General features: G+C 38.7%; 1 protein-coding gene across 1 annotated transcript in view; it reads left to right on the plus strand.

Annotated features, from left to right (window-relative positions):
* The window catches only part of LOC102791002 (sickle tail protein homolog), a 100,889-nt gene that overhangs the window by 49,577 nt on the left and 38,340 nt on the right, over positions 1 to 12,972 (plus strand). The window contains exons 8-11 of the mRNA XM_087850631.1: positions 3,668 to 3,979; positions 4,726 to 4,821; positions 5,446 to 5,483; positions 5,571 to 5,737. Coding sequence (XP_087706757.1) covers positions 3,668 to 3,979; positions 4,726 to 4,821; positions 5,446 to 5,483; positions 5,571 to 5,737 — 613 coding nt within the window. The remainder of the gene's footprint in view (positions 1 to 3,667; positions 3,980 to 4,725; positions 4,822 to 5,445; positions 5,484 to 5,570; positions 5,738 to 12,972) is intronic.

Genomic DNA, 12,972 nt, shown 5'->3' on the forward strand with positions numbered 1-12,972 from the left:
ACATGCAGACTGGAGCAGCCAGGAATCAAACCACCAACCTTCCCATTAGCAGATGACCTGCACTACCACCTGAGCTACAGCCACACCGCTTCTAGCTAAGCCAAAGAAATAGAAAAGTCACTTTGGGTATGTGGCCTGACAGTTACAGCATGTCATTTTGCAATCCAATAGTAGAAAGTTTAAAGCAATTGAGGCAATTGTTGTGATTTGGCACAAAACTGAATTGAATTCAAGTAGGAGCTGACTGGGCAAGGCCTATGTGAGTGTTGGGGAGTAACGGAATACATGTACCGCCGTTACGTATGTAAAAGACAAAATATGAGTAACTGTATTCCGTTACGGTTACCGTTTAAAAAGGTGGTATTTAGAATACAGTTACTTTGTTGAAATAAATGGATAACACGGCGGTATTTTCCTGTTTCATAAGGCTATGCCCTCTCTATTTCTGGTAATTCCACACTGATGGAAACCTAAACAAAACGCACATTAAGAGGCTCTAATGCATGTGACTTAACCTCGCGGCACATGTCACCTCTTATTGTGGCCCGCATAATGACGCGAAGAAATATTTTTAAATAGTATTATTCAACAAATTATTTAATATGAAGACGATAGGCAGTGTGATAAAGGCATAGCATGTATGAAGCATGTAAATATAATAATAACCACTGCAGCCAAGAAGAGAGCCTGACGAGCCCAGTTGTAAGTAAGCTATTAAGACTCGACTGTACACCGTGTTCGTGTTTTCCTCCGAAAACAATAAGTTCTGTTGGAGCAGCCTTTCAACGCCTCTCTCTGTCTCTGCTAGCAAAGTTGACCCAGACAACAAAGTAAAGCTAGTTTTCGGCTACGAGCCGACACAGAACCCACCGTATTAGCCAGAGGTCCCTTTACTACGGTTCGGAGCCGCGGACCTTCAGTAACAGTAATAAATCACAGCAATAGTACATTCATGTAGTTGTAAACAGCATGATAATATATTAAGTAATCCAAAGTATTCAGAATACGTTACTCTCATTGAGTAACGTAACGGAATACATTTTGGGGCATGTAATCTGTAATCTGTAGTGGAATACACTTTAAAAGTAACCTTCCCAACACTGGTGATGTTATATCACTCAAGCATCAGACCCAGCCATCCTGTAAGTCTTTTATATAGCAAATATTTTAAAGTGAATGTACAGCCTGTGTGTGCTGTTGAGGGCAGGCCTCAAAAATCATATAATCAACAAGTCTTGGCACAGGAAAACAAATCTCTACATGGATTGTATTAATTTAGTAATTTACTCACGTGATTATTTTTGTGCATAAAGCAGGCCAGATACAACAGTGTTTCCTACTCATAAGCTTTATTGCTCAGATATATATCTAAATCCAGAACTGACTGGATCAGGTTACTGTGAATACTCCCTTAGTTACACTGCAGTAGGCTTTCCATTATCACCGAGCGTTTCTTCTTCACTCTTTTTCCTCTGCTTTTAATCATAAGCTGTTATTAATCTATGGGTCTCTTCCCTGGCATGTCTTTGTCCTGTCTTCCTTCCCTCACCCCCAGCCGGTTGTGCCCCTTCCTGAACGTAGGTAACCGGAGGTTTCTTACTGTTAAAGGGAGCTTTTTTTCCTCTACACTGACACCAAAATGTTTGCTCATAGGGGACCATCTGATCTCTGTATTGTTGTGGAGTCTTTATCAGTTTAAAGCACCTTGTTGCGATTTGGCTCTATATAAATAAAATTGAACTGAACTGGATTATATTTCTTCCAGGAATCATCTGAATCAAAATCAGAATACCTTAATAATCAAAGAGGAAATGATGTGGTGACAATTGCTCCAAAATGAAAAGAACAGTAATTAACTAAACTGAACTAAATAAAAGAATATATTACAAAGTTACAAAATTTAACAAAATATCTCTAATAAATGCAAATAGCTCTAATTATAAATATATTACAGAAAATTAAATATGCATTGAAGTTGTAAAAAAATATTAGGGAGTAGAGTTTAAGTACCTGCTCGGCACTGTGTTGGCACGTGGGAAATTATATCCTTAAACGTAGTTACAGCCCTTTGAGAAAGATCTACTGTGATGAAATGTATTTTTCCACTGCTTTGTAACCCACTATTGGAGATTTAAGTATTATAAGGCTATTGATTCATTTAAACTAACATAATTATTCTGCTCTAACCAGGTTTCTTTAAAGCAAACTAAATCAATTTGTTCATCAGTTACTAATGTATGTACTGACAGGGACTCAGAAGGGAGAGACATAATGTTTAATAGTTGTGTATACTATATTGTTCTTTGCAGTGTTGGTCAAGTTACTTGAAAAAAGTAATCAGTAACTAATTACCGATTACTTCCCCAAAAAAGTAATCCCATTACTTTACTGATTACTTATTTTCAAAAGTAATTAATTACTTAGTTACTTAGTTACTTTTTAAAAACACGATTTACAACCTGAATAGGTGATAAAGTGATAGATCTTTCAGCCCAATTCTACTTTTTTTTGCATAATCCATCATACAAAATGTAATTAAATGGAAAAGTCTCTTTTTAAAACTTGTTTTATTAGTTTTAATCTTTTAACTTTATGCATCAAGCAAAAATTAAATTATCTGCAACATTCTCTGACTGGAAGAAATTAGTTTAACATTTAAACCTATTTTCTGCACATTCCAGCACATAAAATAAAATATTTTTTGTGTTTACACTCAGTCTTTCAAATAGATGCAAGTAAAACACAGCAGAAAATAAATAAAGTCAAAGACTAGTTTCCCATTACGTCGTAGCTACTCGGTGCTTGTTTGGAAGTTTAGGGTTTTTTTCGCTGTAAAAAGAAGTTTTCTTCCCACGCACAACGGACACTAATGTTTTTGTCACTTTTTATGGAATCAAACTCAAAGTAAGGTCAGTACTTCCACGCTTTAAACGCTGCACGCTCATACTCTCTCTGCACTCCATATATGATCCATTGTTGATCTGCACACAGCTGTTGTCACGAACGTCGCACTCGCTTACGTCACTGTCATGAGACATTCTCGCAAAAAATCACGGTTTTAGTAACGCAGTAACGCAGCGTTCCTACGGGAAAGTAACGGTAATCTAATTACCGTTTTTGCAATAGTAATCCCTTACTGTACTCGTTACCTGAAAAAAGTAATTGGATTACGCCCATCTCTGGTTCTTTGTAATTTTTGTTTGTTTGTTTGTCTAAATCACTTTTGTCATGTAAAAACATCAGTGGTCCTGAGCTCTATGTGAGCTCTTTCCTCCAGACCATCCTGTAGAAAGCCTGTGAAGGTCGCTGAAGCTTCAACTTGCTTTGCAGTCAAGAAACCCAAAGGATTTAGAGTTAGTTAGAGAAGTAGGCAACAATTCCTCCTGAGATGTGTGCAAACCTGGTGACCAACTACAAGATTGGGAACAAATATTTATTTCAATCAATGACATGAACATCAATTGATGACTTGTAATAACTAACTATGTAATAGGTTTTTCTGGATTTTGTGATTGCTATTATAGCCATCTCTATTATAATGAAAACTACGATAGAAATTAGAGACTTTGATAAACTGATTACTTGATTTTTCATCTATATTGTATGTGGGTTTTACACTGCTGTACATACATTCACTTTCTATTCCATCTGCTTTTCCTTTCTCTAGGCGGAAGAGTAGGAAGTATGCTGACGGTCAGCTTCCCCCAATGGGAACCAAAATCCCCCCTAGTTCCCCTCACAGACTCAGTGAAGTCAGGATGTTTGATGGTGGACAAATCATCGGAGGTGTGGGCCTAGTGTCTCCTGAGAAGAAGTCACTGATTCGCCAGTCCCTGGGGCAGGACGCTACACTAGAGATTATAAGCAGAAGAAGAGGCAGTGGATCCTCATCCTCCACCTCATCTGTTTTTGCTGACAGTACTCTCGGACAAACTGAGAGACTGTTTCAGGGCCATATGAATGCCAGCAATGCCCAAAGGTGAGCTGATAGCCAGAGTGATTGCCTTGTTGCATTGCTAAAACTAAACATGACATGTTGCCCTTTTTGAATTAAATACACAACTAACGACTTATCTCGCATTTGTCCTTTGAGATATTTCTGTTACTAGGTCGAAATTGCGTGGTAGAAGTTTCAGAACCGGACACTCAGTAACTGCAAAATATCACACAGCGATGATATCTGCAAACTAAAAAAACAGGCCTCTCGAGATTTGCTTCGAATGCTCAGAGTAGAAATGTGTTATAAAAGTAAAACTCCATTAACAAAAGTTGTGCTTGGTTCAGCTGGACTCTTAAACTGACCCCACTTAAGTCACAAAATGCATAAAATTATTAACCTTATTTTGTCCTTTAAGGCTTTTTCAAGTATGATGAGTAGGCAGCACAGGGAGCTCAGATTCATAAACTAAGTGTCAATGGGGAAGTGACCAGTGAGGAAGTGGAGAGGGGAGTTGTTTTTAAGATTAAGCTTCAACTGTTCCTTTTGATAAAGTGTACGGTTAGGGCTGATCATGTGAACCTTTCTTCCTCCTGATGATGTAGACTCAGGGTGAACTACCAGGATGCTCTCGGAGTGTATTTCCCTTCCAATATAAAGAATCATGAGACCAATGGTTGGGAAATGGTGCTTAAACGAAATTATGACAGTTACATGGTGGCGAGCTGTTCTCATGGTTCATATAAGTGTTATGCGATGGATATAATGTATGTATTCCTATTTGTCAGTGAGAGAATCAAAGCCATGGAGGAGCAGATAGCCAGTCTAGCAGGGCTAGTGCACCACGCTTTGTCCATAGGACCAGGAGACAAGGATGCTGTCAGGTCTGTAACATCTACTGATATTAACAATTACTACAGGGTGGCCATTTATATGGATACACCGTAATAACATGGGAATGGTTGGTGATATTAAAGTCCTGTTTGTGGCACATGGTGTCAATGGCTGTGAACAGAGAGAAACTTGTAAATAACTCATGAAAGAATAAAGTTACGTTGAAACCAAGCACACCATTGTTTTTCTTGTGACATTACCAATAAGTTTGATGTGTCACATGGCCCTCTTCCTACTGAAAAAACAAAAGTTGTATCCAAGATGGCCGACTTCTAAATAGCCACCATGGTCACCACCCATCTTGAGGAGTTTGCCCCCTCACATATACTAATGTGCCACAAACAGGACTTTAATATCACCAACTATTCCCATGTTATTACGGTGTATCCATATAAATGGCCCACCCTGTATATTAATTATTCTTACATTTATTATGTTTGTTGTTGGTAGTATTTAAAATAACAATGTGTATAAAACAAGAATTCATTTAATCAAATATAATATTAGTTTGACTAACAGGTCTTTACCTCATAAAGTAAGATTATTTCTGTATACGATATAAACCTGGGTTAAAACAGTCATTTCAGGTCTTTTGTCTTACTCTGTGTTTTCAGTGAGAGTCCAGAATGCAACCTTATAAACAACAGACTTGGTGAGAGGTTAAATGTACATATTGCCACTATGAGTGTATCTCATGGTATGAAAATTCTGAAAAGGAAACGATTTCTTTGCCCTTCAGGAGAATCATCTGAGCCTCAGATTCCTGCTTTGACTGACAGCTTTACCTCCATCCATCCAGCTCCTCGGGCTCCTGCTTCTGACAGCAGGATGCAACAGCGTTTAGTGTCAGCCAAGAGGAATGTGTGCGAGCTGCGACTCCAGTTGAACCAGCTCAGACAGTTACAGGTACTCAACTCTGCTCACTGTTTACAGTTAATGCAACACAAGTAATAAAGTTATTAATAATAGTAGTAAATACTGACGTATGTCCTTATGTTGTCTTACTGACGACTCAAAGCGCTCCAAGCCAAATCAAATCACTTCAACTTAGTTTTATTTATGTAGCGCCAAATCACAACGATAGTTGCCTTAAGGGGCTTTACATACAGAGAGATCAGAGAAAACCTCAACAATCAGAACCCCCACCCCCCATGAGCATGTGCTTTGGTGACAATAGGAAAGAAAAAAATCTTTTAACAATAAGAAACCTCCAGCAGAACCACGCTCAGGGAGGGGAGGCCATCTGCTGCGACCCCCTGGGGTCAGGGGAAGAAGATGGGACAAAGTCATGCTGTGGAATAGACCCAGAGGTTAATAATAACTAATGATTAAATGCAAAGTGGTGTATGAACACATAGTGATGGAAAAAAACACATCTGACTGAAGAAGACGCAAAGCATCATGGAAAGCCCCCAGCAGCCTAGAAATATTGGAGTGTATCTAAGGGAGAATTCAGGGTCACCTGATCCAACCCCAGCTATATGCTTTCTCAAAAAAATTTAAGCCTAATCTTAAAAGTAGAGAGGGTGTCTGTCTCCCGAATTCAAACAGGAAGCCGATTTCACCGAAGAAGGACCTGGAAGCCATTCTACTTTGGTGCTATTCAAAGGCTGTTTTCTTGTCCTGTCATTGTAATTATTGTTATTTAATGCTGTCATGCATGAATCAGGATTTTTTAAGTATTTTTATTCATCTTTTCATGCCTAAAGATGATTGATTCTGGATTTAACTGTGAGCCAAAGAAGAGAGGCCAGTATGAAAGAGCTATGCTCTCTCTTTCTAGTCCCTGTCAGTTCAATTCAATTCAATTTTATTTATATAGCGCCAAATCACAACAAAAGTCGCCTCAAGGCGCTTCATAGATACAGAGAAAAACCCAACAATCATATGACCCCCTATGAGCAAGCACTTTGGTGACAGTGGGAAGGAAAAACTCCCTTTTAACAGGAAGAAACCTCCGGCAGAACCAGGCTCAGGGAGGGGCGGGGCCATCTGCTGTGATTGGTTGGGGTGAGAGAAGGAAGACAGGATAAATAGATTCAGGACTCTTGCTGCAGCATTTTGGATTAGCTGAAGGCTTTTCAGGGAGTTTTTAGGACATCCTGATAATAATGAATTACAGTCGTCCAGCCTAGAAGTAATAAATGCATGAACTACTTTTTCAGCATCAGCCTGAGACAGGATGAGATACTGCACAAATGCAGTTCTACATATTTGTTTAATTTGACATCAAAGGACATGTCCTGGTCAAAAATGACTCCAAGGTTCCTCACAGTGTTACCGGAGGCCAAGGTAATGCCATCCAGAGTAGCATCTGGTTAGATACCATATTTGTAAGGTTTTTGGGGCTGTGTATAATAAGCTCAGTTTTACCTGAATTTACGAGCAGGAAATTGGAGGACATCCAGGTCTTTATGTCTTTAAGACATTCCCACAGTTTAACTAATTGATGTGTGTTATCTGGCTTCATGGACAGATAGAGCTGGGTGTCATCTGCATAGCAAATTAATGAAACTGTATGCTATGATTGATGATGCTGCCTTATGAGGTGCCGTAAGGGACATTATTACTGAAACGCTCTCACACACAGTACTGAAACGCCCTCACACACACAACTGAAATTTTAGCTCTCACACACACTACTGAAATTTTAGCTCTCACACACACTACTGAAACACTCTCACACACACTACTGAAACGCTCTCACACACACTACTGAAACGCTCTCACACACACAACTGAAATTTTAGCTCTCACACACACTACTGAAACGCTCTCACACACACTACTGAAATGCTCGATCACACACTACTGAAACGCTCTCACACACACAACTGAAATTTTAGCTCTCACACACACTACTGAAACGCTCTCACACACACTACTGAAACACTCTCACACACACTACTGAAATTTTAGCTCTCACACACACTACTGAAATTTTAGCTCTCACACACACTACTGAAACGCTCTCACACACACTACAGAAACGCTCTCACACACACAACTGAAACGCTCTCACACACACTACTGAAATGCTCTCACACACACTACTGAAACGCTCTCACACACACTACTGAAATGCTCTCACACACACTACTGAAATTTTAGCTCTCACACACACTACTGAAACGCTCTCACACACACTACAGAAACGCTCTCACACACACAACTGAAACGCTCTCACACACACTACTGAAATGCTCTCACACACACTACTGAAATGCTCTCACACACACTACTGAAATTTTAGCTCTCACACACACTACTGAAACGCTCTCACACACACTACTGAAACGCTCTCACACACACAACTGAAACGCTCTCACACACACTACTGAAACGCTCTCACACGCACAACTGAAATTTTAGCTTTCACACACACTACTGAAACGCTCTCACACACACTACTGAAACGCTCTCACACACACTACTGAAACACTCTCACACACACTACTGAAATGCTCTCACACACACTACTGAAATGCTCTCACACACACTACTGAAATTTTAGCTCTCACACACACTACAGAAACGCTCTCACACACACAACTGAAACGCTCTCACACACACTACTGAAATGCTCTCACACACACTACTGAAATTTTAGCTCTCACACACACTACTGAAACGCTCTCACACACACTACTGAAACGCTCTCACACACACTACTGAAACGCTCTCACACGCACAACTGAAATTTTAGCTTTCACACACACTACTGAAACACTCTCACACACACTACTGAAATTTTAGCTCTCACACACACTACTGAAATTTTAGCTCTCACACACACTACTGAAACGCTCTCACACACACTACTAAAATTTTAGCTCTCACACACACTACTGAAACGCTCTCACACACACTACTGAAATGCACTCACGCACTCCACTGAAACCAGAGGCATTTCCGCTGAACAGGAAGTTGTTTCCTGACAAGGAAACTGATGGAAAAAGTGGTATATTTCAAAACACTACAAGGATGTCTACTCAGCAACCTGCTAGTACAGCAGTTCACAACCTTTTTTGTGCCACGTAAACAATATAAAAATAAAAAAAAATTATAAATACCATGAAAACCATGAATTTCAAACTCAAGCCTCAACTCTTGCGACCCGGTACCTCACAGACCGGTACTGGTCCAGGACCTGGGGGTTGGGGACGGCTGTGCTTGTAGCCTAAGTGAAGCAGCCGCATTACTTAACAATATTTTAGCTTCCTTGAATCAAGGAATGGATTCAAGGTGCAACAGGGAATTTGGCAATTATGTCCTGTTTCCCCTAAGCTTTTTATATTGGCAACTCAGTTGTTAACACTATTAATCAAAAATTCTAACGACATACAAGGAATATCAATTTTTAATAAAGACTTCAAAATAAGTCAATTCACAGATGATACATCTATGTTTTTGAAAGATAAATACATGGTAGAGAAAACTAAAGCTTCTCGTTTATCTCTCAGTATCAAAAAATGTGAACTTCTCCTGATTCATACAAGCTCTGACTCCTCAATAGCTTTGGTTAGAGTTGAATCTAAAGTTAAATATATAGGGCTGATAATATCTAAAAAACCCAATTAGCAGAAAAGACACCAATATTTCTAACTGTATCATCGAGATGAAGAAATCACTTAGCCACTGGTTAAGCAGAGACCTCGCTTTTTTTGGCAGAAACATCCTATCTAAAGCTGAAGGCATCTCCAAATTGATTTATCCTTGTCACTCTCTATATATCTCCTCTAAAAGCATTAATAAGGCTAACACAGTTATTTTCGAATTTTTGTGGAGGAATAAAACCCATTACATATAAAGATATCAGCTTGTGAAGGAATACAATAAAGGTGGTATCAAAACTCCAGAATTAGAATTTATGGATAGCACCCTTAGAATTAAATGGTTAAAATCTTGTCTGTCACAGCCAGACTCTACTTAGCTCCACATCCTATGATCCTTGTTTAATAAAATAGTATACAGGATTAGACTTTATTTTGAAATGTGATTTTGCGGTAAATAAAATCCCCATAAAGATATCAAACTTTCCAAAACAGACTGTGCATTTTTGGGAAAATGAGATTTACCCACAACTTCTCCCCATAATTCAACCTTATGGAATAATAGGGTAATAACACTTAATCAAAAATCAATTTTCAAGAGTGACTGGTTTGAACAAAAAGATTATATTCATAACAGATTTGTTGGATGATAACGGTGTAATTCTAAGTTACCCAGACTTTTCAGAAAAATATTGTCTAAACTGTTCTCAAAGAGAATATAACAAATTTTGTGAACTGGTCCCACTGCCTCTGCTTCATTTGATTAAAATTTTTATGATATACAATAATTTCTCATCAGTGCTCCCAAATTTATTGCTAGGGCAATGTCAGCTGTTTGATAAAAATGCAATAAGAAATTTGTTAGTAGTTTCTTCAAAGACAAAAATATTTCATAGTTACAACAGAATGGTTACATTGCATGGTTCTAATTTAGTTATTTCATATACACTGGATAAAGCATACTAAAAATTTATGAAATAGCCTATTCTACCTAAAGTTAAAGAAACACACTTTAAAAAAAATTAATCCTGTGGCAGAATTTCTAAAAAAAGAGATTTGGCTTTGAGGTGGATCAGTGTTCTTTTTGTACTGATGAAAATGAAACCCTAGAACATCTTTTTTTTCTATGCCCTATCACACAATGTATTTGGTGCAACTTAAAAAATTGGATTTCCCTAAATATTAATGATGTGCCACTATTTGAATTACATCATAATTTTTTTTATATGGATCATCTAGCATTGGGTGTATCAGACATTATTAACATCATCATACGTTTGAGTAAATATCATATCCATTGTGTTAAATGGGGGAACGCTAAGCCTTCTCTCCCTGGTTTTATTGATGATTTTAAGATATTTTTTTCTTTGCTAAAAAAGACAAAAAGCACATATGCCAAAAAAAAAAAAAATAACCAGGATAATGCCCGTCTCCTGCTATTCTAAATTTTGACTTATGCTGAGGCTAATATATTTTTAAGTAATGCAGCTGTCTCACTAAGACTAAGCTGTCTAACTTATCGTGCCATGATTCGATTCAATTCGATTCGATTCAATTCAATTCAATTTGATTCTGGGAAATTTTGACAGTCAGCAATATTATAATTCAGATCAGTACATTTACATATTTTTGTATCTAAAAAAAGGAAGCTGACACACGCAAGACTTTATCAAAGGTGTGAGCGTCACAGCAGATGCCTTTGTGTAAAAGTAGCTGAAGATAAAACACAGAAAAACATGAAGGTGATTTTTCCTGGCCTGAGATTTTATAAAAAATATTCTGCAGTACATCAAAAACGAAAGAAAACCATTAATCAACATATGAACGTTACCTCTCACGTTCCAGCGGTTTTATTAGAGACACGGCTAAGCGTTTTGCATTTTGCATAATTTTTAAATGTTTAAATTTGTTCAGTATTGAACGGCAGAAATAAGATTTTCTTTTAGGAAGTATGTAAAACGAAAAAAAAAACAGCGGCCGACAGCGCTGTAAACAACAGTAGACTTGTGCGTAACAAGCAAGCGAATAATGCAGAAAACAGATTTTTAGACGGGAAACTGTTCTTGAAGTACAGAGAGAGAGAGAAAGAGAGAGAGAGAGCTGTGCATGACGTGTGATTTTATCGTGGTGGAAGCAAAACATTAAACGTCAGAGGGAATTCATGACGATGTTTACGTGAAGCGCAGTTTGGATCTTCTTTTGCTGCTGGTTCAGTCAATATTGTTTGGAGAGAGATCAAACTAACAGCTTTAGAATCAGGCAAAAACGGCGTGAAAACAAAGCGCGGACCGCCGACAGATCAGAATCAGCCAGCTGTTGGCTTTCAGCCCCGACCGTGTCCTTGCCATCTGGTGAGAAAGGCGACATCCCATTGATTCTGATCCGCGGTCCGCGCTGTGTGTTTACGTCTTTGTGCAGAATCCTTGTTCCTGCTCTCATTTACTGTTTTAGCTGTTTGGTGGTTGTTGAAATTTTGTGAGGTTTCACCTGAGATTCTGGCATTTCGGGCAAAATTAATTTATATTAAAAAATCGATTCAGGATTTTAATGAATCGATTTCACGTTATCCAAGCCAGAATCGATTTTAATTGATAAATCGATTATAAAAACCCACCCCTAACTAGCAGGTTGCTGAGTAGACATCTGTGTAGTGGTTTGTTTGAAATCTACCACTTTTTCCTTCAGTTTCTTTGTCAAGAATTAACTTCCTGTTCAACTGAAATGCCTTCCTGTTCAACTGAAATGCCTTCCTGTTTAACTGAAATGCCTTCCTGTTTAACTGAAATGCCTTCCTGTTTAACTGAAATGCCTTGGTTTTTCAGTAGTGTGTGTGAGAGCGTTTCAGTAGTGTGTGTGAGAGCGTTTCAGTAGTGTGTGTGAGAGCTAAAATTTCAGTAGTGTGTGTGAGAGCTAAAATTTCAGTAGTGTGTGTGAGAGCTAAAATTTCAGTTGTGCGTGTGAGAGCGTTTCAGTAGTGTGTGTGAGAGCGTTTCAGTTGTGCGTGTGAGAGCGTTTCAGTTGTGTGTGTGAGAGCGTTTCAGTAGTGTGTGTGAGAGCGTTTCAGTAGTGTGTGTGAGAGCGTTTCAGTTGTGTGTGTGAGAGCGTTTCAGTAGTGTGTGTGAGAGCGTTTCAGTAGTGTGTGTGAGAGCTAAAATTTCAGTAGTGTGTGTGAGAGCGTTTCAGTAGTGTGTGTGAGAGCTAAAATTTCAGTAGTGTGTGTGAGAGCGTTTCAGTAGTGTGTGTGAGAGCGTTTCAGTAGTGTGTGTGAGAGCGTTTCAGTAGTGTGTGTGAGAGCGTTTCAGTAGTGTGTGTGAGAGCGTTTCAGTTGTGTGTGTGAGAGCTAAAATTTCAGTTGTGCGTGTGAGAGCGTTTCAGTTGTGTGTGTGAGAGCGTTTCAGTTGTGTGTGTGAGAGCGTTTCAGTAGTGTGTGTGAGAGCTAAAATTTCAGTAGTGTGTGTGAGAGCGTTTCAGTAGTGTGTGTGAGAGCGTTTCAGTTGTGTGTGTGAGAGCGTTTCAGTAGTGTGTGTGAGAGCGTTTCAGTTGTGTGTGTGAGAGCGTTTCAGTAGTGTGTGTGAGAGCGTTTCAGTT

The sequence above is a fragment of the Neolamprologus brichardi genome, chromosome 14 (genome assembly GCF_056152115.1).
Source record: "Neolamprologus brichardi isolate AB-2024 chromosome 14, ASM5615211v1, whole genome shotgun sequence".
NCBI classification, from domain to species: Eukaryota; Metazoa; Chordata; class Actinopteri; order Cichliformes; family Cichlidae; genus Neolamprologus; species Neolamprologus brichardi.